We start from the raw sequence: 20,935 nt of genomic DNA on the forward strand, positions 1-20,935 counted from the left end.
GGCGGCAGAAATGTCGATCCACTCCCCAAGTTGGGTAGTCTGTGGCCGTGACTAGACTCCTAGCTTACGGGCATGAGCCACGGTGCCTGGCCTGCAAAGCATTTTTTTTTTTTTGAGGCCGAGTCGCGCTGTGTACAGGGAGTACAGTGGCGTGATCTTGACTTACCGCAACCTCCACCTCCTGGGTTCGAGATTCTCCTGCCTCAGCCTCCTGAGTAGCTGGCATTACAGGCACCGACACCCATGCCAGGCTAATTTTTGTGTTTTTAATAGAGGTGGGGTTTCACCATGCTGGTCAGAATGGTCTCAATCTCCTGACCTCGTGATCCACCCACCTCAGCCTCCCTAAGTGCTGGGGTTACAGGTGTGAGCCACCACACCCAGCCTGCAAGGAATGTTTCTCATGAGCCCCAAGTCTGGAGCATCACTGAGACTTAAGACCACTACCCCAGGATTATTAGATCCCAGAAGCTGCAGGCGGCTCAGAGGACCAGACACTGTCTCTCACGTGTGATCTCAGCACCTTGGGAGGGTCAGGTGCAAGGATCCCTTAAAATCGTGAGTTTGAGACCAGCCAGGGCAACACAAGACCCTGTCTCTACATAAAATGTTGTTATTCTATTGAGATGTAGCCTCCGTCGCCCAGGCTGCAGTGCTGTAGCATGATCTCCGCTCACCGCAACCTCTGGCTCCTGGGTTCAAGCGATTCTCCTGCCTCAGCTTCCCGAGCACCTGGGCCTACAGGTGTGTGCCACCATACCCAGCTGGATTGTTGTGTTTTTAGTACACACGGGGTTTCACCGTATTGCCCAGGCCGGTCTCTAACATCCGAACTCAAATGATCTGTCTGCCTCACCCTCCCAAAGTGCTGGGATTACAGGTGTGGGCCACCGTGCCCAGCATCTAAGATTAGATCAGCCGGGTGTGGTGTGCCCATCTGTCATCTCCGCTCCTCAGGAGGCTGAGGCAGTAGGATGGAGAGGACACAGTCGGGGTGAAGCCACTCCAGCCTGCGTGACAGATCCTGCAAAAAAAAAAAAAAAAAAGGGGGGGGGGGCGGCTAAGAGCCACCAGGCTGGATAAAGTCCTTCCAGATTTCCACGAGATGAGCAGGGACGGGATGGGGAGGCCCCTTCCCCTTCAGAGGACAGGACATGTCCACTCTGCTTTTCCTGGATGCTTTATTACGCGTGACAGCAATCTGCTCACCACAGAGGGGGTTTTCAACACGGTAGAAGACCCTTCCCCACCTCCCTCCACCACGACCACCGGTTGGGGGAACAAAAAGGTGGGGGACGGCCGCGAAGGCCCCTCAGTAGGTCATCTGGTACACGGAGGCGTGCTCCCTGAAGCCGGTGACAATGAGGCGGTTGTTGGACGAGATGTCACAGCACAGGATCGGGGACGTCTCGGGTACCTGAAGGGGGAACCGTAGGCACTGAGCTGGGGAAGGACACACCCCTGGTCTTTACCCGTTAGCTCAAGCATGACACATGGTCTCTTCCGAGAAGACAGGACGGGGTCTTGCTCCATTGCCCAGGCTGGAGCGCCGTGGCGCAATCTCAGCTCACTGCAACCTCCGCCTCCCGGGTTCTTGCAATTCTCCTGCCTCAGCCTCCCGTGTAGCTGGGACTACCGGCACACTTCTCCACCCATGCCCAGCTAATTTTTTGTATTTTAGTAGAGACGGGGTTTCATCATGTTGCCCAGGCTGGTCTGGAACTCATAAGCTCAGGCAATCCGCCCGCCTTGGCCTCCCAAAGTGCTGGGATTACAGGCGTGAGCCACCCTGCCCGGCCTTTTCTGAGTTTTTGTAGAGATGGGGTCTCACTGTGTTGGCCAGGCTGGTCTTGAAATCCTAACCGCAAGGGATCTTCCTGCCTCCCAAAATGCTGGGATTATAAATGTACGCCGCCACGCCTGGGTCATTTTTTTTTTTTTTTGAGACGGAGTCTCGCTCTGTCACCAGGCTGGAGTGCAGTGGCACAATCTCGGCTCACTGCAACCTCCGCCTCCTGGGTTCACGCGATTCTTCCGCCTCAGCCTCCCCAGAAGCTGGGATTACAGGCGCACGCCACCACACCCGGCTAATGTCTTTGTATTTTTAGTAGAGATGGGGTTTCACCATGTGGGCCAGGATGGTCTCGATCTCTTGACCTCATGATCCACTCGCCTCGGCCTCCCAAAGTGCTGGGGTTACAGGAGTGAGCCACCGCGCCCGGCCTAATTTTTATTTTCCTGTGCTTGCCCTAATTTTTAATTTTTTTTTTTTTTTTTTTAGAGACAGGGTCTTGCTGTGTTGCCCAGGCTGGAAACATGGTTTTTGGGGCCACCTCAAGGTCCCGCCCCCCCAGCCCACCCCACAGTACCTGGAATATGTTTGTCCCCACTGGCATGCTGTAGACGCCGAGCAAGCCGTTCATCCCCACGCTGGCCCACCACTGGCCTGGGAGGAACAAGGGTATACGCTCATGGTGACATGAGCGGCTCAAGGTGCTGGGAGGAGCTGGCAGGGGAGGGGCAGGGCCCAGACACCCACCCCCTTCCCTCCCTCACCCCCCTGGAGGAACAGCCTCAAAACTGGTTTCTGCTAGGGAATGGTTGTTTGATTGTTCGGGGGTGGGGGGGACGGGGGGAGGGGGTGAGGCATGGCTTTGTTCTTGTCACCCAGGCTGGAATGCAATGGCGTGATCTCGGCTCACTGCAACCTCCAGCTCCCGGGTTCAAGCGATTCCCCTGCCTCAGCCTCCCGAGTAGCTGCAGAGATACCAGGATACTGGCTTGGTGCCAGTATTGGAGTAGGTTTTTTTTTTGGGCGGCGGGGGGAGATAGTTTCGTTCGTGTTGCCCAGGCTGGAGTGCAATGGTGTGATCTCAGCTCCCGAGTAGCTGGGATTACAGGCACGTGCCACCACACCCGGCTAATTTTTGTATTTTTAGTAGAGACAGGGTTTCTCCATGTTGGTCAGGCTGGTCTCGAACTCCTGACCTTGTGATCTGCCCGCCTCAGCCTCCCAAAGTGCTGGGATTACAGGTGTGAGCCACCACACCCAGCCTCCAGAAAGGTTTTGAGGTATCCTTGAAGGTTGGGTGGGGAGTTGGCATTGGATGGGGTCCTGTGGGAGGCTGGGGGCTGCGGGGGAGTCCCCCCCACCTTCCGCCGGCCACTTACCGAAGGGGGAGAACTTGACACTCAGGATGACGCCATCTTTCTGCCCCACCAGCTGCCGCCGGCTGTCACTGGTGCTCTGCAGCCACTGCTGGCCGTTGGCCATGCCCAGCAGCAGCCAGTCCTCCTGGGGGCTGTGGGCCAGGCTCATTATCTGGGTAATGAAAGGGCAGTGGGGAGGGAGGAACCGGGTTAGGTCTCAGCCTGGCCCAAAAGGCCAGCAGGAGACTGGGGTCCTATCCTGGAGGCCGAGTGCCTGACCCCTTCCTAGCTGTGCAGCCCTGGGCCAAGTCACTTCCTATCTGTGCCTCAGTTTGTTGCTCTGTAACATGGGCACAGTCTTCCCTACTTTTGCACCCAATATGGCATTTAAGCTTTTTTTTTTTTTTTTTTTTTGTAGTTTTTTTAAACAGTCTCGCTCCAGCAGGCTGGAGCGCAGAGGCGTGATCTCGACTGACTGCAACCTCCACCTCCTGGGTTCAAGTGATTATCCTGCCTCAGTCTCCCCAGTAGCTGGGATTACAGGTGTGAGCCATCATGCCCGGCTATTTTTTTTCTTTTTCTTAAGACGGGGTTTCACCATGTTGGTCAGGCTGGTCTTGAACTCCCGACCTCAGGTGATCCGCCCGTCTTGGCCTCCAAAGTGCTTGGATTACAGGCGTGAGCCACCATGCCCAGCCTTTTTTTTTTTAAGTACAGACAGGGTTTTACTATGTTGGCGAGGATGGTCCCCATCTTGATCTCGTGATCTGCCTGCCTAGGCCTCCCAAAGTGCTGGGATTACAGGCATGAGCCACTGCGCCTGGCCGAGTGTTTATTATGTATGCAGTAAATAATTTTTTTTTTTTTTTTTTTTGAGATGAAGTCATGCTCAGTGCCCAGACTAGAGTGCAGTGGCGTGATCTCGGCTCACTGCAACCTCCACCTCCCGGGTTCGAGCGCTTCTCCTGCCTCAGCCTCCCGAGTAGCTGGGGTTACAGGCGTGCACTGGGGTTGCAGGTGTGAGCCACTGTGCCTGGCTGACCTCATTTTCTAATCTGAGGATCAGAGGATGCCCAGCCAAGCGGACCCCAGCCCGGCCTCCGCACCTGGGACTCGAATTGGTATTCCAGGGGTTTCGTGATACTCCTCTGATCCCAGCACCGCAGACAGGCATCCAGGCCCCCGGTCCAGATGCTGTAACCTTTGACTGCGATGTCTTTCACTCCATCAGGGAGACCCCTGAGGTCCCTGGCCAGAAGGGACATCAGGAGGCAGTCAGGCCAAGACTGAGGTTTGGGCCCCTGGAAACACTGGTCAGTACGTTTGGGCATTACAGGGGCACTGCCACCACCCAGCCATCTGTGCCTTCACAAAGTATGTGTCAAAGTTGGCAGAAAAGGGACAGAGGATCCAGTGCCGGCCCCTCCCGGCCCCCAGCCTCCCTCCTCCGTCCACCGGGACCTGCCCGTGCCTCTTCCACCCTGAGTCCACCCGGGCTGCGAAGCGGGTCTGCAGGAACCCCCGCAAGCAGGTGGTGTGCTGTATTCTTTGTCAGCCATGGCTTTCTGCAAATGTATGCCGACAGGTATATCTCTACGTATCTATACGGCGTGAGCCACCGTGCATGGCCTGTTTTATGTTTTTTGATTTATACATATTTAAAAAAAAAAAACATAGGGATGGGGGCTGGGCACACTGGCTCACGCTTGTAATCCCAGCACTTTGGGAAGTTTGAGACCAGCCTGGCCAACAGGGTGGAACCCCGCCTCTACTAAAAATAGAAAAATTAGCTCAGTGTGGTGGCAGATGCCTGTAATCCCAGCTACTCTGGAGGCCGAGGCAGGAGAATCACTCGAACCAGGGAGGTGGAAGTTGCAGTGAGCCAAGAACACACCACTGCACTCCAGCCTGGGCAACACGGCCAGACTCTTGTCTCAAAAATAAGAGATGGGGCCTCATTATGTTACCTAGGTTGATCTCGAACTCCTGGCCTCAAGCAAGACTCCCGTCTTGACTTCCCAAAGTGCTGGGTTTACATGTCTGAGCCACCACGCCTGGCCCACTGTTGTGTATTTGTATAGCTCACTGCCCCAGCTTCCCCTTCTAAGAATCCTTTGAGCTTGTGGCCGTCACATCCTGTGTCCAGCTGAAGAAACCAAGGCAGACAAAAAGGAAAATGCCCTGAGCCGCACGGAACACAATGCAGCCCAGGTTCCAATCTGCACCTCCAACTTTCTGACATGCAGTTTCAAGGCGGCAAGGGGTTTTGGCTGGGACAGTGCCAGGTCTGGGTGGCGGCAGGAAGGCGGGCAGAGGTGGCTAGGGGACGCTGGAAACAGGACGCTGCCCCTGCCCACCCCCCGGACGCACCTGACCACGCTCTGGTCCCGCACGTCCCAGATCCTGACCACGCCATTGGTGAAGCCGGCGAAGGCCAGGTTGGCATCCAGGTCGGCAGCCAGGGTCTGGCAGTTGAGACCAGCACAGGGCAACTCCTCCTTCACGTGCAGGGAAGGCGCCACCAGGTCCCACACGCTCACGCTGGGCAGGTTGTACCCCCCTGCCAACAGGCTCCTACTATTTGAGGACAGCAGGCAGGTGCGCAGGAAGGCCCCAGGGGTCTGTGATGGGCAGAGTCAGTGTGAGCTGTCACTCCCGGTGGCATTCTGCCTGGACTGCTTTGCCCCATGAGGTCGAACTCCTATTCATCCTTCAGGGTCCTAGCTTTATGCCCCTTTTCCCTGGAAGCCTTTTCTCCACCATCTAGGCTCTCCCCGACTCAAACCCCCCATTCCCAGAAGCCCTGAAATCCTGGAAGTTAGGGCCACCCTCACCTGTACAGGCAGGTGGCTCTCAGGGAACCTGTCTTCAGCCACCTGGCCTGTCAGACTCCACACCTTGATGCCTTTCCTGCCACAGGTGAACACGTGCCGCGTGAAGCTGCTGACGGCCATGGCGAGCACCAGTTCCCCGTGTACCAAAATCCGCATCTTCTCCATTTTGCACGGGACAGCCAGTCTCTGAGATTGCCTGGGCAAGGCATCCGGCCTCTTCCATGCATCTTCAAAGTCCTCAGGGTCCCAGGATCTTGGGAGGGGAGATCTCGGGGTAACTGGCCTGCCTGTGGGCTCCTTGGTACAGTGGGAGCCACACATCAAGCCCTAGAGGGGCTTCATTCTTTTTCAGATGTTGGGGTCCCCTCTCGGGCCCTGTTTCATCCGACTCCCCAAAAGTCCTGCTCACATTCCTTCAAGCATTGTGTCTTTATCACGGCCCTCCATGTATTTCTGCCTTCTTCCTGGACTGCTTTGCCCCACGAGGGAGAACTCCTATGCATCCTTTAGGGTCCTAGCTATTATGCCCCTTCCCAGAAAAGCTTTCTTTGCTCCATCTGGATTCTCCCAGCATCACTCCACAAGGTTGGGACAGTCTGCATCCAGTTCCAACACAGCCCTGCCCCACCCCCTTCTATGGAAATTTCTTCCCCAAATGCCTTGAGCCCAGGGTTGGGGCAGAGATCCTGTGACCCTCCGTAACACTGCACTTCTCTGCCCAGCCTCGCACAGCTGCTGTTGGAGAGAAGGGCAGAGCAGTGATGGGAAAGGGGGAAGAAAATCTCACACCTCTGGTCCCCTCTGAGTGCCTCAGACAGAGGTGTTGACGGGATGGAATTCCTGCTGCCCCTCATCCCACCCAGAAGCGGACGGTGCAGACACTTACATGGGCTGCAGAAACAGAGAGGCTCTTCTAGGAGGTTCCTGCAGGTGGTGGGGAGGGAGAGATCACAGCTGCTCCCATTCTCCCCCTCCCTCGTCTGTGCCCACCTCCTCTACCCCACCTGGGCAGCCTTCACGCTGGGCCACCACCACCAGCTCAGGCCTGGGTCTCACCTGGACTGTACCCCAGCTTGTGCTCCCTTCTTGGGGACCCTCAGGGGCGTGGGAGGAGGTCTCAGGTGGCCTTGGGGCTAGTGGAGAGACGGGAGGGGCTCAGCGGCATGCATGTGTTGGCTCCCACGTGCAGCCTGCCCCTCCCAATCCCATCCCGGGAGTCGGCCCCTGCCCACGGGGATTACCTGACGCATCATCAGCAGGACACGGGTCTGTTCCTGGACCAGAGGATCCTGGCGCCTTGCTTTCCTGCCCGTGGGAAATGGGAAAGTCATCAGGCCTGCCGAGCTGCCTGTTAGCACCAGAAAACCTCAGGGACTCCCGAGCAGCGTGCACCGGGCTTGTCAGCTGCCTGGGGTCCCATCTCCTGGTCCAGGCAGCGCAGAGAGTCCAGGAAGCCCTGGGCTGTGGGTCCTGGGGTGCTCCAGTGCAGCCTCCTGGATCACCCCAGTCCCCCCTGGAGGGGACCCAAAGGGCACGACAGAAGACAAATCCCACAGGAACCCCAGTGCCCTGACATGGGGGAGCCCCAGTGCCGCCCAGAAGCCCCCCGCTTTGGGAAGGTTGTTTACTCACCAGGCCTGGTGCCTGCTCGGTCGCTGTGACGACGGAGAGGAGGAGGGGGACAGGGAGAAAACGCCAGGGTTCATCACACAGCCCCTGGGACGCAGCCGGCAGCCGCCCCTCCCCCCACCCCCGGGGACACTCACGCCTGTCTCTGGGCATCTCCTTCTCCTCACGGATGCGGGCAAAAATCTGCCAGAGTTTCTCGGTCAGAGCATCGTGCCAAAACCAAGCCTCCTTGTCCCACAACAGCTGGGTCTCTGGTTTGTCATCAGCCCCCAAAGACTCCCGGAGCCAGTGGGAGGACCTGCTGGCCATGATGTCCTCAAAGTCAGACTTCTGCGGGGTCTGGTCCTCCACGCGCAGGGGCGTCCCAGGGCTGACTGTTTCAGCAGGCGACACCTGGCCGGCCAGGCACACGGTGGTGAGAGCCTCGGGGATGCACCCTTCACCCAGGCCTGTCCCCTCCCCTCCTCTAAGACCCAGAAACCCACCTCGTCCGAATGGAGACGCTGGAGCTGGCTGCAGCTCTCCACGATCTGTAAGAAGTTTCCTATCTAAAGGAAGGTTGGCAGCAAAACAGTTAAACATCGTTGCATTTAAGGGTTTCAGCCCTACAGCAAAATTATCCCTACCTGTAAATGGGAGTATATCGTTTTTTTTTTTTTCTTCTTGAGACAGACTCTCGCTCTGTCACCAGGCTGGAGTGCGGTGGCACGATCCCTGCTCACTGCAACCTCCGCCTCCCAGATTCAAGCGATTCTCCTGCCTCAGCCTCCTGAGTAGCTGGGACTACAGGTGCCCACCACCAAGCCCAGCTAATTTTTGTGTTTTTAGGAGACACAGGCTTTTTTTTTTTTTTTTTTTTTTTTTTGAGACAGAGTTTCACTCTTGTTACCCAGGCTGGAGTGCAATGGCGCAATCTCGGCTCACCGCAACCTCCGCCTCCCGGGTTCAGGCAATTCTCCTGCCTCAGCCTCCCGAATAGCTGGGACCACAGGCGTGCGCCACCATGCCCAGCTAATTTTTGTATTTTTTAGTAGAGACGGGGTTTCACCATGTTGACCAGAATGGTCTCGATCTCTTGACCTCGTGATCCACCCGCCTCGGCCTCCCAAAGTGCTAGGATTATAGGTGTGAGCCACCGCGCCCGGCCGAGACAGGCTTTGACCATGTTGGCCAGGCTGGTCTCGAACTCCTGACCTCAGGTGATCCGCCCGCCTCAGCCTCCCAAAGTGCTGGGATTACATGGGTGAGCCACCGCGCCCGGCCTTCATCTACTTTTTTGGGGTAACATCTCGCTCTGACACTCGGACTGGAGTGCAGTGGAGTGATGACAGCTCACTGCAGCCTCAACCTCCCAGGCTCAAGTGATCCTCCCATCTCAGCCTCCCTAGTAGCTGGGAGCCAATGCTCAGCTAATTTAAACACATTTTTATAGAAAATAGGGGTCTCATCATGTCGCCTAGGCTGCTCTTGGATTCCTGGCCTCCAGCAACCTTCCCACCTCTGCCTACCAAAGTGCTGGGGTAACAGGTATAAGCCACCACCCCCAGCCTACCGAATCTGACATATGTCATTTTTTTTTTTTTTTTAAAAAAACGGGGTTTCACCACGTTGGTCAGGCTGGTCTTGAACTCCCGACCTCAGGCGATCCACCCGCCTTGGCCTCCAAAGTGCTTGGATTACAGGTGTGAGCCACCACGCCAGGCCTTTTTTTTTTTTTTAGATAGGGTCTCACTCTTTCGCCCTGACTGGAATGCAGTGGCACCGTCTCGGCTCACTTCAACCTCCGCCTCCTGGGTTCAAGCGATTCTCCTGCCTCAGCCTCTCAAGCAGCTGGGATTACAGGTGCCCGCCACCATGCCTGGCTTTTTTTTTTTTTTTTAAGTAGAGTCTGGGTTTCACCACGTTGGCCAGTTGGTCTTGAACTGCTGACCTCAGGCGATTCTCCCTCCTCGGCCTCCCAAAGTGCTGGGATTACAGGCCTGAGGCACTGGCCCTGGCCTCATGTTTTTATTTAAACAAGGAAAACAACAGCACAAGCCATCTGACCACTGCCAACCCCAAATGTAAATATAGTTTCCCAGTAAAAAGAAGCCTAGATCAACACCACCCAGAACAAGTGTAACTGGAATCACACATATTAATAGAATAGTCACGTACATGGAACGTCTAGTAGCCACGTTCAAAGTACAAAGAAACTGGCCAGGTACACTGGCTCACACCTGGAATCCCAGCACTTTGGGAGGCTGAGCCAGGTGGATTACCCGAGGTCAGGAGTTCGAGGCCAGCCTGGCCAACACGGCGAAACTCCGTCTCTACTAAAAATACAAAAATTAGCCAGGCGTGGTGGCGCGTGCCTCTCTAATCCCATCTACTTGGGAGGCTGGGGCAGGAGAATCGCTTGAACCTGGGAGGCGGAGGTTGAGGTGAACCAAGATTGTGCCACTGCACTCCAGCCTGTGATCCATCAAAACAAAAGACAGAAAAAAAACAAGCAAGCCGAGTGATCCTATCTGTAAGTTTTCTCAACATACAGGTTGCCCGTCTGTTTCCTTAGTAGGATGGTGGCAGGAGGGAGCTGGAGGGGGGCCCTCCATTGGAGCCCTGGGTGGGGGGGGGTACTCCAGGCTGCTGCCCCTGGGGCAGCCCATGATGGATTTCCCAGCGGAGCCCGCCCAGCCGCGGCAAAGCCCAGGGGAGCCCTCTCCAATTCACCCCGCCTCGTTAATGTGCAATTTACCGGCACTTTAATGTGCTCAGCATGAGAAGAGTGGCTCCCTTCTGCCTGCTGGCTGGCCCTCCCGGGGGAGGGTGGCAGGCGGGCTCCGGGAGGAGGGGGACTTTTAAAAGCACAGCAAGGAGTCTGCGAAGGCCGGGAACTGGAAGCAGGGGGGCGGGAAGAGCAGGCTGCTGGGGACCGCAGGCCAGGCTGGGCCATGCCGTCCTGGGGCCTCGTCCGGTGGGGGCTGGGCAGGGACCCTCCTGGGTCCAGATGCGGCTCAAGTGGCTCACTGGGGCCCTCACCACTGTGTGTCCTGGTGCTTCGCAGCTGTGGTCAGGTTCCTCCCAAAAACACGTCCCCAATTATTCAATCACCTCTCACCGCTAAGCAGCCAGCATGCCACACCTGGCCTGTCCTAACCGGGTCCCCGGCTTCTGCCCTCATCCCTGTCTTCTCCGCAGCAGCCGGGCCTGCCCTCTGTCTGCAGCCCTCCATGGCTCCCACCTCCTCTCCTCGGGGTTAGAGCCCAAGTTATCCTTCCCTGAAGCCCACAAGACCCCCAGGGGCCTCGCCTGCGCTGCCCCCCCCAACGCCGCTCCAGCCACACAGGCCTCCTCTCCGTGCCTTCAGCACCAACACGACGGGCGCCAGGCTGCCCCAGGGCCTTGGCACAGGCTGCAGCCTCTGCCTCAAATACCCCCCCATCCCAGACAGCCACACTTCCTCTCCAGTGCCTTTCAAGCATTCGCTCAGATGTCACCTTCTAGAGGCCCATCCCGGCCTCACTGGGCCCCTTGGGGCAGCTCCCCCGCCCCACGACCGTCCTCCAGTCCCCCCCACACTGCATCTACCAGGCTCCCCTCGCCCCACGGGGGGGAAGCTCTGGGTTCTTTGCTGTATTTCTGGCCTCCACAATAGTATTCGGCAAGCAGGTGGCGGATAAATATCTGTGGAATGAGTAACCATGTTTTGGCTGCTTCCTGACCCCCCTCACCCTGTTCCCTGCGCCACCCCCCGCCCCCCAGGCCCTGGGCCCCTGCCAGTTACATCTGGCTCAGGCAGAAAATCCTGCCAGCGCCCGGGAGAAAAGGCCAGGTGCAGGAGGACGAGCAGGCCTGGAAGGCACATTTCAGCCTGGGCCAGGCGCCCTGGGCTGGCAGGTGGGAGCTGGGTGCCCCCTCCCCGTGCAGACCTTCCCCCCACCCCGTGTGATGTGTCTCCGCTTCAACAGTCAGACACGCACAGCCGGCTGCCTGCCCCAGCACGGGCCCTGTCCAAAGCACCTGGCCTGCAGAGGGTCCTCCAGGCGGTGCAGAGGCCCAGGGAGCGGGCCGAGCAGGACCCCCCTCTCCTGGAAGGGGCTCAGAGACAGGCTGGGGCTGCACCCCCAGGGCAGGGGCCCTCCACCAGTATCACGGTGGATACCAAGTCAAGGCCCGGCTCCCCCCTGCCCGCAGCCCTCCATGGCTCCCACGGCTCGAGGTCGAAGCCCAAGTCCTTCCCACGGCCCACGAGGCTCTGCATGACCTGCTCCTCGTCCCCCTCCTTGTCCTCACTGTGCCCTCCTTTTTTCCCCCCAGAGTCTGGCTCTGTCCCCCAGGCTACAGTGCAGCCTCCACCTCTGGGGTTCAAGCGATTCTCCTGCCTCAGCCTCCCACGTAGCTGGGAGTACAGGCGCCCTCCACCACGCCCAGCTCATTTTTGTATTTAGTAGAGACGGGGTTTCACCACGTTGGCCAGGATGGTCTCCAGCTCCTGACCTCAAGTGATCCGCCTACCTCAGCCTCCCAAACTGCTGGGACTCCAGTTGTGAGCCACCACACCCGACAGCCCCCCTCCGTCCATTCTCGTGCCTTTCATGGAAGGAGAGCTGCGCCCCTGAGCTCCTGGTCACCCACCTGCTTGTGATGTTCAGCCACATCCTGCTGGATCTTGTGCAGCTGGAAAGACAACAGGGATCCCATCACAAGGTGGTTCGGGTGTGAATGCTGTGTGACCCGAGGCAAGCTGCTGTACCTCTCTGGTCCCCACGCCATCCCCACCCCCACCCCCACCTTTAGAAATCTGTTTTCACCTTGTTTTCTGTTTTACTTTCACACTACACTGATGTATGGTCCTTTGTTTCTTCAGAGTCTCGCTCTATTGCCCAGGCTGGAGTGCAGTGGTGCAATCTAGGCTCACTGCAGCCTCCGCCTCCCAGGCTCAAGCGATTCTCCTGCCTCAGCCTCCCGAGTAGCTGGGATTACAGGTGTGCACCACCACGCCCTGCTAATTTTGTATTTTTAGTAGAGACCGGGTTTCTCCATGTTGGTCAGGCTGGTCTCGAACCCCTGACCTCAGGTGATCCGCCCGCCTCAGCCTCCCCAAGTGCTGGGATCACAGGCGTGAGCCACCGCGCCTGGAGGAGAGCAGTGTTTCTAGGGCTCTCAGGAGGCAGGACCAGAGCCACCGTCTCAGCGCGTCCCAGTTCCGCCCTCCCTGGCTGGGGCCGCCTGGGTCTGGCTCACCGAATTGTAAATGCTCTCCAACTCCGCAGCAAAACAAGGAGACAACCTGAAGGGTAAGGAGGAGAGGCTGGGAGACCTGTGGCTACAGGACCCCTTCCCCAGAGTGAGCCACGCCCTGAACCCTGTGGAGGGTCTTCATGAAGCTGTAAGCCGGTGGCTTGTGGAGCCACATTTAAAGCAGTGTCCACAAGTTCAGTAAGACTTTAATGCAGCAGATTCTTCTGTGTTCTTTTTTTTGAGATAGAGTCTCACTCTGCCACCCAGGCTGGAGTGCAGTGGTGCGATCTCGGCTCACTGCAACCTCCGCCTCCCAGGTTCAAGCCATTCTCCTCCCTCAGCCTCCCACGTAGCTGGGATTACAGGTGCCCGCCACCATGCCTGGCTAATTTTTGTATTTTTAATAGAGACGGGGTTTCACCGTGGTGGCCAGGCTGGTCTCAAACTCCTGACCCCAGGCAATCCACCCTCCTCGGCCTCCCCAAGTGTAGGGATTACAGGTGTGAGCCATCAAGGCCGGCCACTTTTTTTTTTTTTTTGAGATGGAGTGTCACTCTGTTGCCGAGGCCGGAATGCAGTAGCACGATCTCAGCAACCTCTGCCTCCTGAGTTCAAGCAGTTCTCTGCCTCAGCCTCCAGAGTAGCTGGGATTACAGGCGCCTGGCACCACGCCCAGCTAATTTTTGTATTTTTAGTAGAGACAGGGTTTTACCATCTTGGCCAGGCTGATCTTGAACTCCTGACCTCGTGATCTACCCACCTCAGCCTCCTAAAGTGCTGGGATTACAGGTGTAAGCCACCTCGCCTGGCTACTTTCATCTTTTTTTTTTTCAAAGACTCTCACCCTGTTGGCCAGGCTAAGGTGCAGTGGTAAAATCACGGCTCACTACAGCCTCCAATTCCTGGGCTCAGATGATCCTCCTGCCTCAGTCTCCCAAGTAGCTGGGACTACAGGTGTGCACCACCACACTCAGCTAATTTTATTATTATTATTTTTTACATGAAGTGGCATCTCGTTAGGTTTGCCAAGGCTGGTAGCGGACTCCTGAACTCAAGTGATCCTCCTGCCTCTGCCTTCCAAAGCGCTGGGATGATGGGTGCAAGCCACTGCACCCAGCCCATGCAGTATTTTTCAACAGTAAAACTGAAAGCCAGCCGGGCATGGTGGCTCATGCCTGAAATCCTAGCACTTTGGGAGGCCGAGGTGGGTGGATCACCTGAGGTCAGGAGTTCAAGACCAGCCTGGCCATCATGGTGAAGCCCCATCTTTAAAAAAAAAAAGAAAAGAAAAAATTGAAAGCCAACAAATCCATGTCAAACAGGAAAGTCAAAATATTAAACCAAAGCTGGGATGGGTGTCGCTGGGCTCTCCGTGCTGGGTATCAGCATGGCTTCCCGTTACTGAGCCTGTCTTTCAGGCCAGCGGCTCCCAGACCACTCAACGGGACTCTAAGGAGAGAGGCCAGGTGGGACTCCTTCCCAGCGTGAGATCGCCTACCCAGCCCCTCCAATTGCTCTCACCTGGGGAACTGCTTGAGCCGATTTAGAATGCCCTGGTAATTCAGCGGTGGACAGCTCTCGGAATCCCACATCCCAGGATGAGGCTGGAGACATCAAAGCAAGGTTATGTAAAACTGACAGTGCCCCAGACACCCAAGCGCCCAGGTCTCCCTCTCAACCAAGATGCAGCTATTAGGCTGGTGCAAAAGTAATTGCTGTTTTTGCTTTTTTTTGTTTGAAATGGAGTTTTGCTCTTGTTGCCCAGGCTAGAGAGCAGACATTTGATCTCAACTCACTGAAACATCTTCCTCCCAGGTTCAAGCGATTCTTCTGCCTCAACCTCCTGAGTAGCTGGGATTACAGGTGCCTGCCAGCACACCTGGCTAATATTTTGTATTTTTAGTAGAGATGGGGTTTCACCATGCTGGCCAGGTTGGTCTCGAACTCCTGACCTCAGGTGATCCACCCTCCTCGGCCTCCCAGAGTGCTGGGATTACAGGTGTGAGCCACCGCACCCGGCTGGCTTTTGCCATTTTCGAAATAACTTTTGCAGCAATGTAACACAAGCTGAAGGAATTTGACCAGCCTTGCAGAAGGTAGGGCGCGGCTTCCTAAAACCTGGATTTGTCTTCTCTTTTGTTAATTTAGTACCTAAAAGAGCATCTTCCATTTTGCACTTGGGCCTGAAGTCTAAAATATTCACCACATTCTTGTGATAAAGCTAGAAGCACCAAATATCTTTGAAAACCGAAGGCTGGAGCTGGGCGTGGCGGCCCACGCCTGCAATCCTAGCACTTTGGGAGGCCGAGATGGGCCGATCACCTGAGGTCAAGAGTTCGAGACCAGCCTGGGCAACATGGCCAAACCCTGTCTCTAGTAAAAATAGAAAAATTAGCTGGGCATGGTGGCGAGCGCCTGTAATCCCAGAGGCTGAGGCAGGACAACCACTTGAACCCAGGAGATGGAGGTTGTAGTGAGCTGAGATCGTGCCACTGTACTCCAGCCTGGGTGACAAAACCAAGACTCAATAAAGTCTCAAAATAAAATACTATATCCACCATCTGACCCCTTTATAAAAAAAAAAAAAAATAGTTTGCTCAGCTCCGAGAGCCTAAACTTGGAAATGGTCATCTCTGGGAAGTAAGGTGCAGTGAGTGGGGCGTGCTATAAAATATAACCGAATGTGTGTTGTGTTCCTGCGTTTTTATCTCGTAGGTGGTTAGAAGCGGAAATGTTTTTTACATGGGATCTCACTGACACCAATGCTGGAGTGCAGTGGCACGGTCACAGTTCACTGTAGCCTCTCACGCCTTGAGCTCAAGCAAACCCCCTGCCTCAGCCTCCCAGGTAGCTGGAACTACATGGGGCATGCCACTAGGCCCCGCTGATTCTTTTAGTTGTATTTTTTGTAGTAATGGGGGTCTCACTACCTTGTCCACGCTGGCCTCAAACTCCTAGGCTCAAGTGATCCTTCTGCCTCCGCCTCCCAAGATGATGGGATGACAGTTCTGAGGCCCTATGTCCAGCCTACACTTGATTTTTTTTAAAAAACAGCTCCCTTCAGATCTGGACTCACTTTGAAGAAAAAAAAAACAAAAAAACCCAGCTCCTTGGCACCTGTCTTGAGTGTAGCAGTGACTGGTATTGTCTTCAGCTGCGAGGCCTGGATGGGGCCAGCCCAGGTCACAGGTGGTTACAGGCTCAGAAAGGAGTCGAACTGCATAGGGCCCGGGCTTCCCGTGAGGGCTGATGCCACCCCATGCCCTCCTCACCAAAATGCCTTTTGGGGTGCCCTTGGGACTGGGCTGTTCACTAGAGGTCATCTTCAGGCAGTTAAGCCTCCAGGACTTCAGCCAGAGTCTAAAACAAGGAGACAGCAAGTCCTGAGAGACAGAAAATACAACAGTGCCAGGGAATGAACCCACCCCTACCCCACCCCCGGGGCCTCCTGCACCTCCCAGTTTAGTAAGTCCCCAGAGATCCAGTCCTACTGCTCCCCACTGCGTTCCCTAGGTCCTGGCCTCACTTACCAATGCCTCCAGCTGCCCAGATGTATGGGGGTGGAGCCCCAGAAAGAACTGAGCCCTGCCCCTCATCCCTCACTCTAGGAGGTTGGGGTGAAGATGGGGCTGGACACACACACTCCCTGCTGGGGACAGTCGGGGATGGGGGAGCCCTGAGAAGGTCGCCAAACCTCAACCTTAGTTTTGAGACAATTTCCTAAAGCGCAGGGAGATCTCTAGAAAGGGGTTTTGAAGGATGAATAGGAGTTAGCCAGGTGCACTAGGGGTAATTCATCAGACAGAAGAAATGACCTCTCTCCACCTCCATCCCTGCGGCAGCACCCAGCTCCTTCCTTGCCGCAGCCCCGCCCCTCCACATCCCTGCAGCCTCTTCCCCGACCCGAGAACCTTGGAGTCCCCCCAACTCCGAGGAGCACGCCTGGCAACTCACGTCTCTCACAGGGCGGAAGCAGCAGAGGTCAGCCAAGTTCAGGCAAAGAGGAAACTCCTCTTTCCCTCCACGGGGGCCATTTGACCCATCGGGCCCCGCCCCGCCCCGCCCTGTCCCCGCCCCGTCCCGTCCCGCCCCGCCCAGAGGTCCCAACTAGCTGCCACCTGGACCGCGAAGCCGGTCAATGAAGGCACGGTAGCTGCACGTGGGTTCGGGCTCCGGGGGCAGGCCTCTGGCGGCGCTGGCCAATCGCGAGGCCGTTTACGCACGTGGGTCGCGTACGCCTTCGCTGATTGGTCGGCTCTCCCCAGCCGCCGGCCAAGCTGTCACTCAACAAGCCAGGAGCCTCCGCTTAACCCTTTCGGTCCCGCTGCCGAGAAGGGCGGAATTGCACAGCCATGGGCAATTTGGGGTCCCAGCTGGGGCGGGGATATTTAGGAGGGCGTGGGGGCTTGAGTCTCCGAAGGTGGAACTTCGGGAGGGATAGGTGGCGAGTAGCTGCATTGTTTTATGCGTTTTTAGCCCTGTCGGGTAGTGGCTTGTGGCTGGAGATGAGGAGTGGGAGGTGGGAGGTGAGTGGGGGTGGAATCTTTAGAGCTCTCTCCCCAATTCTTAGGTGTGGGCTGATTACATTTTCCTGAATATTAAATAACGTGCAATGCAAACGAAGCTTCAAGTCCTCTTTCTGGAGCGAACTTACTGAGCCCCCTTGATGGTCCTAACCCCAGGCTAGGTATTTATCACCGAATCTTCCTAACTGCTCTTCCAGCCCATTGACAAAGGCTCTGAGAGCAGAAAGCGGGACAGCAGAGGCCCTGAGGCTAGTACAGGACTGCCAGATCCAAGCCCGGGGTGGGAGAGAGTATTCCAGACCGAGGGAAGAATGGATGCTCTCAGGCAGAGCTGGGGCAGACAGGGAGGCCAGCAGGGCTGCTGCATGTGCTCGGGACAGATGCCCTCGAGGTAAGTGGGAAGCAACCTGCCATATGGGGTCGGGGGGAAGGGGATTCCGGTGCTCTGTTTTGGCCTATTCAAAATATGAGGTCAGGCACCATGGTTCACGCTTGTGATCCCAGCACTTTTGGAGGCTGAGGTGGGAGGATCGCTTCAGCCCAGGAGTTGGAGACCAACCTAGGAACACAGGGACACCCTGTCTCTACAAAAAATTTAAAAATTAGCCGAGCGTGGTCATGCACCTGTAGTCTCAGCTACTTGGGAGGCTGAGGCAGGAGGATCGCTTCAGCCCAGGAGGTTGAGGCTGTAGTGAGCTATGATTGTGCCACTGCATTCCCGTCTGAGCAACCGAGCAAGACCCCATCATAAAATATATATATATATTATATATATGTGACTACTTCATGTATGTATGTATTCATATATATACTGAATACATATGTTCATACATATCCTCTATACATATATTCATATATACTCTACATACATATGAATATATACATACACGTACGCAGGATATATATGTATAGTATATATGTATATAGCATATATATGAATATATATACATATATGAAGTGGTCAGGCCGCAGTTCTGGAGTGAGAGGCCAAGTTTCTGTTTGGCTCAGGACCTGGTACTGGCTGTTCACTCTGCCAGGGACAGTCTCCCTCAGACACCCACCAGCTGGCTCCTTACTCCCTCAGATCTCTACTTAGAAATCACCTCGGGCCCAGCACAGTTGCTCAAGCCTGTAATCCCAGCACTTTGGGAGGCCGAGGTGGGAGGGTGGATCACCTGAGGTCAGGAGTTTGAGACCAGCCTGGCCAAGGTGGCGAAACCCCCATCTCTACTAAAAATACAAATACCAGCCGGGTGTGGTGATGCATGCCTGTAATCCCGGCTACTCAAGAGGCTGAGGCGGGAGAATCGCTGGAAGCCGGTTGCAGGGAGCTGAGATGGTGCCACTGCACTCCAGCCTGGGCAACAGGGTGAGACTCTGCCTCAAAAGAAAGAGTTCATGACCACCCTGAACTCTGGAGAAACTACAAAACTACTAAAACTGCAAAAATTAGCTGGGCATGGAGGCGACACCTGTAATCCCAGCTGCTTGGGAGGCTGAGACAGGAGAGTCGCTTGAACCTGGGAGGCAGAGGTTGTAGTGAGCCGAGATTGCACCATTGCCATCTACCCTGGGCGACAAGGGTGAGACTTCATCTCAAAAAAAGAAAGAAATCACCACATCGAAGAGACCTCCCGACCCTCCCTGCCTTTTCCTTCCCTATATCTTCCTTTCTTTCTTTCCATTTTTTTTAAAGACGGGGGAGGTGGAGGGGAGGGGACTCTCAGTACATTGCCCAGGCTGGTCTTGAACTCCCGACCCCAAGTAATCCTCCCTCCTCCACCTCCCAAAGTACTAGGGATTAGAGGCATGAGCCACTGTGCCGCCGCCGGGCCTGTATCTCCCTTTCTCATTTTATTTTTCTCCAAATGTGGTTTGGACGCAGCTAATCTTGTCATCTCAGTGGCTCCTGTGGCGGGAGCCTCCCACAATGGCGCTAAACCCTGCGTGTTCACAGTGCAGAGAACGCCGTTGGGATTCGCCTGCAGAGACACCTCCCATCCCCTGGCCTCCCCATGTGACACGAGCACCCGGGTAGGTCTGCTGACTTGAGATGCAAACCCAGCCAGGGTAACTCTCCTCTGTTTTCTGTTTTGCGCTCTGTCACTGCGGGGAACTGCGGGTTTCCGTGGTGGGACGAGCAACCACTGAGGGTGATAATGTCCACGCATAACTTGGGCTTTGCTGCTGGTCCGTGCGGAGAAACGGAGGAGCTGTCATGAAAAGGCTGCAGAAGAGCTTCCCACCCTTGAGCTCTCCACTGTCCCATCATTATTATTTTTTTTAATTTCTTTTTTTTTTTTTTGGGATGGAGTTTCGCTCTTGTTACCCAGGCTGGAGTGCAATGGCGCGATCTCGGCTCACCGCAACCTCCGCCTCCTGGGTTCAGGCAATTCTCCTGCCTCAGCCTCCTGAGTAGCTGGGATTACAGGCACGCGCCACCATGCCCAGCTGATTTTTTGTAGTTTTAGTAGAGACGGGGTTTCACCATGTTGACCAGGATGGTCTTGATCTCTTGACCTCGTGATCCACCCGCCTCAGCCTCCCAAAGTGCTGGGATTACAGGCTTGAGCCACCGCGCCCGGCTTTAATTTCTTTTTTTTGACGGAGTTTCATTCTTGTTGCCCAGGCTGGAGTGCAATGGTGTGATCTCAGCTCATCGCAACCTCCACCTCCCAGGTTCAAGCCATTCTCCTGCCTCAGCCTCCTGAGTAGCTGGGATTACAGGTGTGAGCCACCACACCCGGCCAATTTTGTATTTTTAGTAGAGACAGGGTTTCTGCATGTTGGTCAGGCTGGTCTTGAACTCCCGAACTCAGGTGATCCGCCTGCCTCGGCCTCCCAAAGTGCTGGGATTACAGGTGTGAGTATTTTAAAATTATTATTATTTGAGAGGGAGTCTTGCTGTGTCATCAGGCTGGAGTGCAGTGGCATGATCTCGGCTCACTGCAACCTCCACCTCCTGGGTTCGAGCAATTCTCCTGCCTCAGCCTCCCAAGTAGCTAGGATTACAGGCGCCTGCCACCACGCTCGGCTAATTTTTGTATAAAATTTTAGTAGAGATGGGGTTTCACCATGTTGGCCAGGCTGGTCTCGAACTCCTGACCTCAAGTGATCCACCTGCATTGGCCTCCCAAAGTGCTGGGATTACAGGAGTGATCCACAGCGCCCGGCCCCATAATTAAAGTGTATTTTATTTCTGGTCCAGCGTCTTAATATGGCCTTTGCTTTTTCCCCCCCTCTCTGATCGTAGACTTTCAGCTGGGCACACTCCTTTATCCACGACTGCCGTCTCACAGAGAACCCCCTAAGCACATGTGGCTATTTCAGTTAAAATTAATTAAAAGGAAATACAATTAAAAATTCCATTCCTAGCCGGGCGCGGTGGCTCACGCCTGTAATCCCAGCACTTTGGGAGGCCGAGGTGAGTGGATCACAAGGTCAAGAGATCAAGACCATCCTGGTCAACATGGTGAAACCCCGTCTCTACTAAAACTACAAAAAATTAGCTGGGCATGGTGGCGCGTGCCTGTAATCCCAGCTACTCAGGAGGCTGAGGCAGGAGAATTGCCT

General features: G+C 55.6%; 1 protein-coding gene across 1 annotated transcript; it reads right to left on the bottom strand.

Moving 5' to 3' along the window:
• Positions 1-1,164: 1,164 nt before the first annotated feature.
• On the bottom strand, positions 1,165-16,897 carry TLE6 (TLE family member 6, subcortical maternal complex member). The gene is made up of 17 exons (XM_032252318.1): positions 16,791-16,897; positions 16,109-16,196; positions 14,358-14,440; positions 12,840-12,885; positions 12,231-12,272; positions 8,099-8,161; positions 7,751-8,006; positions 7,617-7,639; positions 7,226-7,289; positions 7,041-7,117; positions 6,871-6,908; positions 5,985-6,237; positions 5,521-5,771; positions 4,257-4,398; positions 3,172-3,322; positions 2,370-2,446; positions 1,165-1,417 (listed from the first exon to the last, which is right to left on the bottom strand). The coding sequence occupies exons 2-17, from the start codon at positions 16,157-16,159 to the stop codon at positions 1,313-1,315; spliced, it is 1,722 nt and encodes a 573-aa protein (XP_032108209.1). The 5' UTR covers positions 16,160-16,196; positions 16,791-16,897; the 3' UTR covers positions 1,165-1,312.
• Positions 16,898-20,935: the final 4,038 nt, after the last annotated feature.

This window comes from Sapajus apella, unplaced genomic scaffold, assembly GCF_009761245.1.
Source record: "Sapajus apella isolate SASKATOON/1434 unplaced genomic scaffold, GSC_monkey_1.0 scaffold77, whole genome shotgun sequence".
NCBI classification, from domain to species: domain Eukaryota; kingdom Metazoa; phylum Chordata; class Mammalia; order Primates; family Cebidae; genus Sapajus; species Sapajus apella.

Bases quoted from the DNA above. Each gene is read 5' to 3' on its own strand.
- TLE6 (XM_032252318.1), bottom strand. From the start codon at position 16,159: ATGACCTCTAGTGAACAGCCCAGTCCCAAGGGCACCCCAAAAGGCATT. The intron at 12,886-14,357 runs GTGAGAGCAATT...CTTACCCTTCAG, and splicing joins CGGCTCAAGCAGTTCCCCAG to GTTGTCTCCTTGTTTTGCTG. The intron at 7,118-7,225 runs GTAATCCCCGTG...TCTCTCCACTAG, and splicing joins TCCTGCTGATGATGCGTCAG to CCCCAAGGCCACCTGAGACC.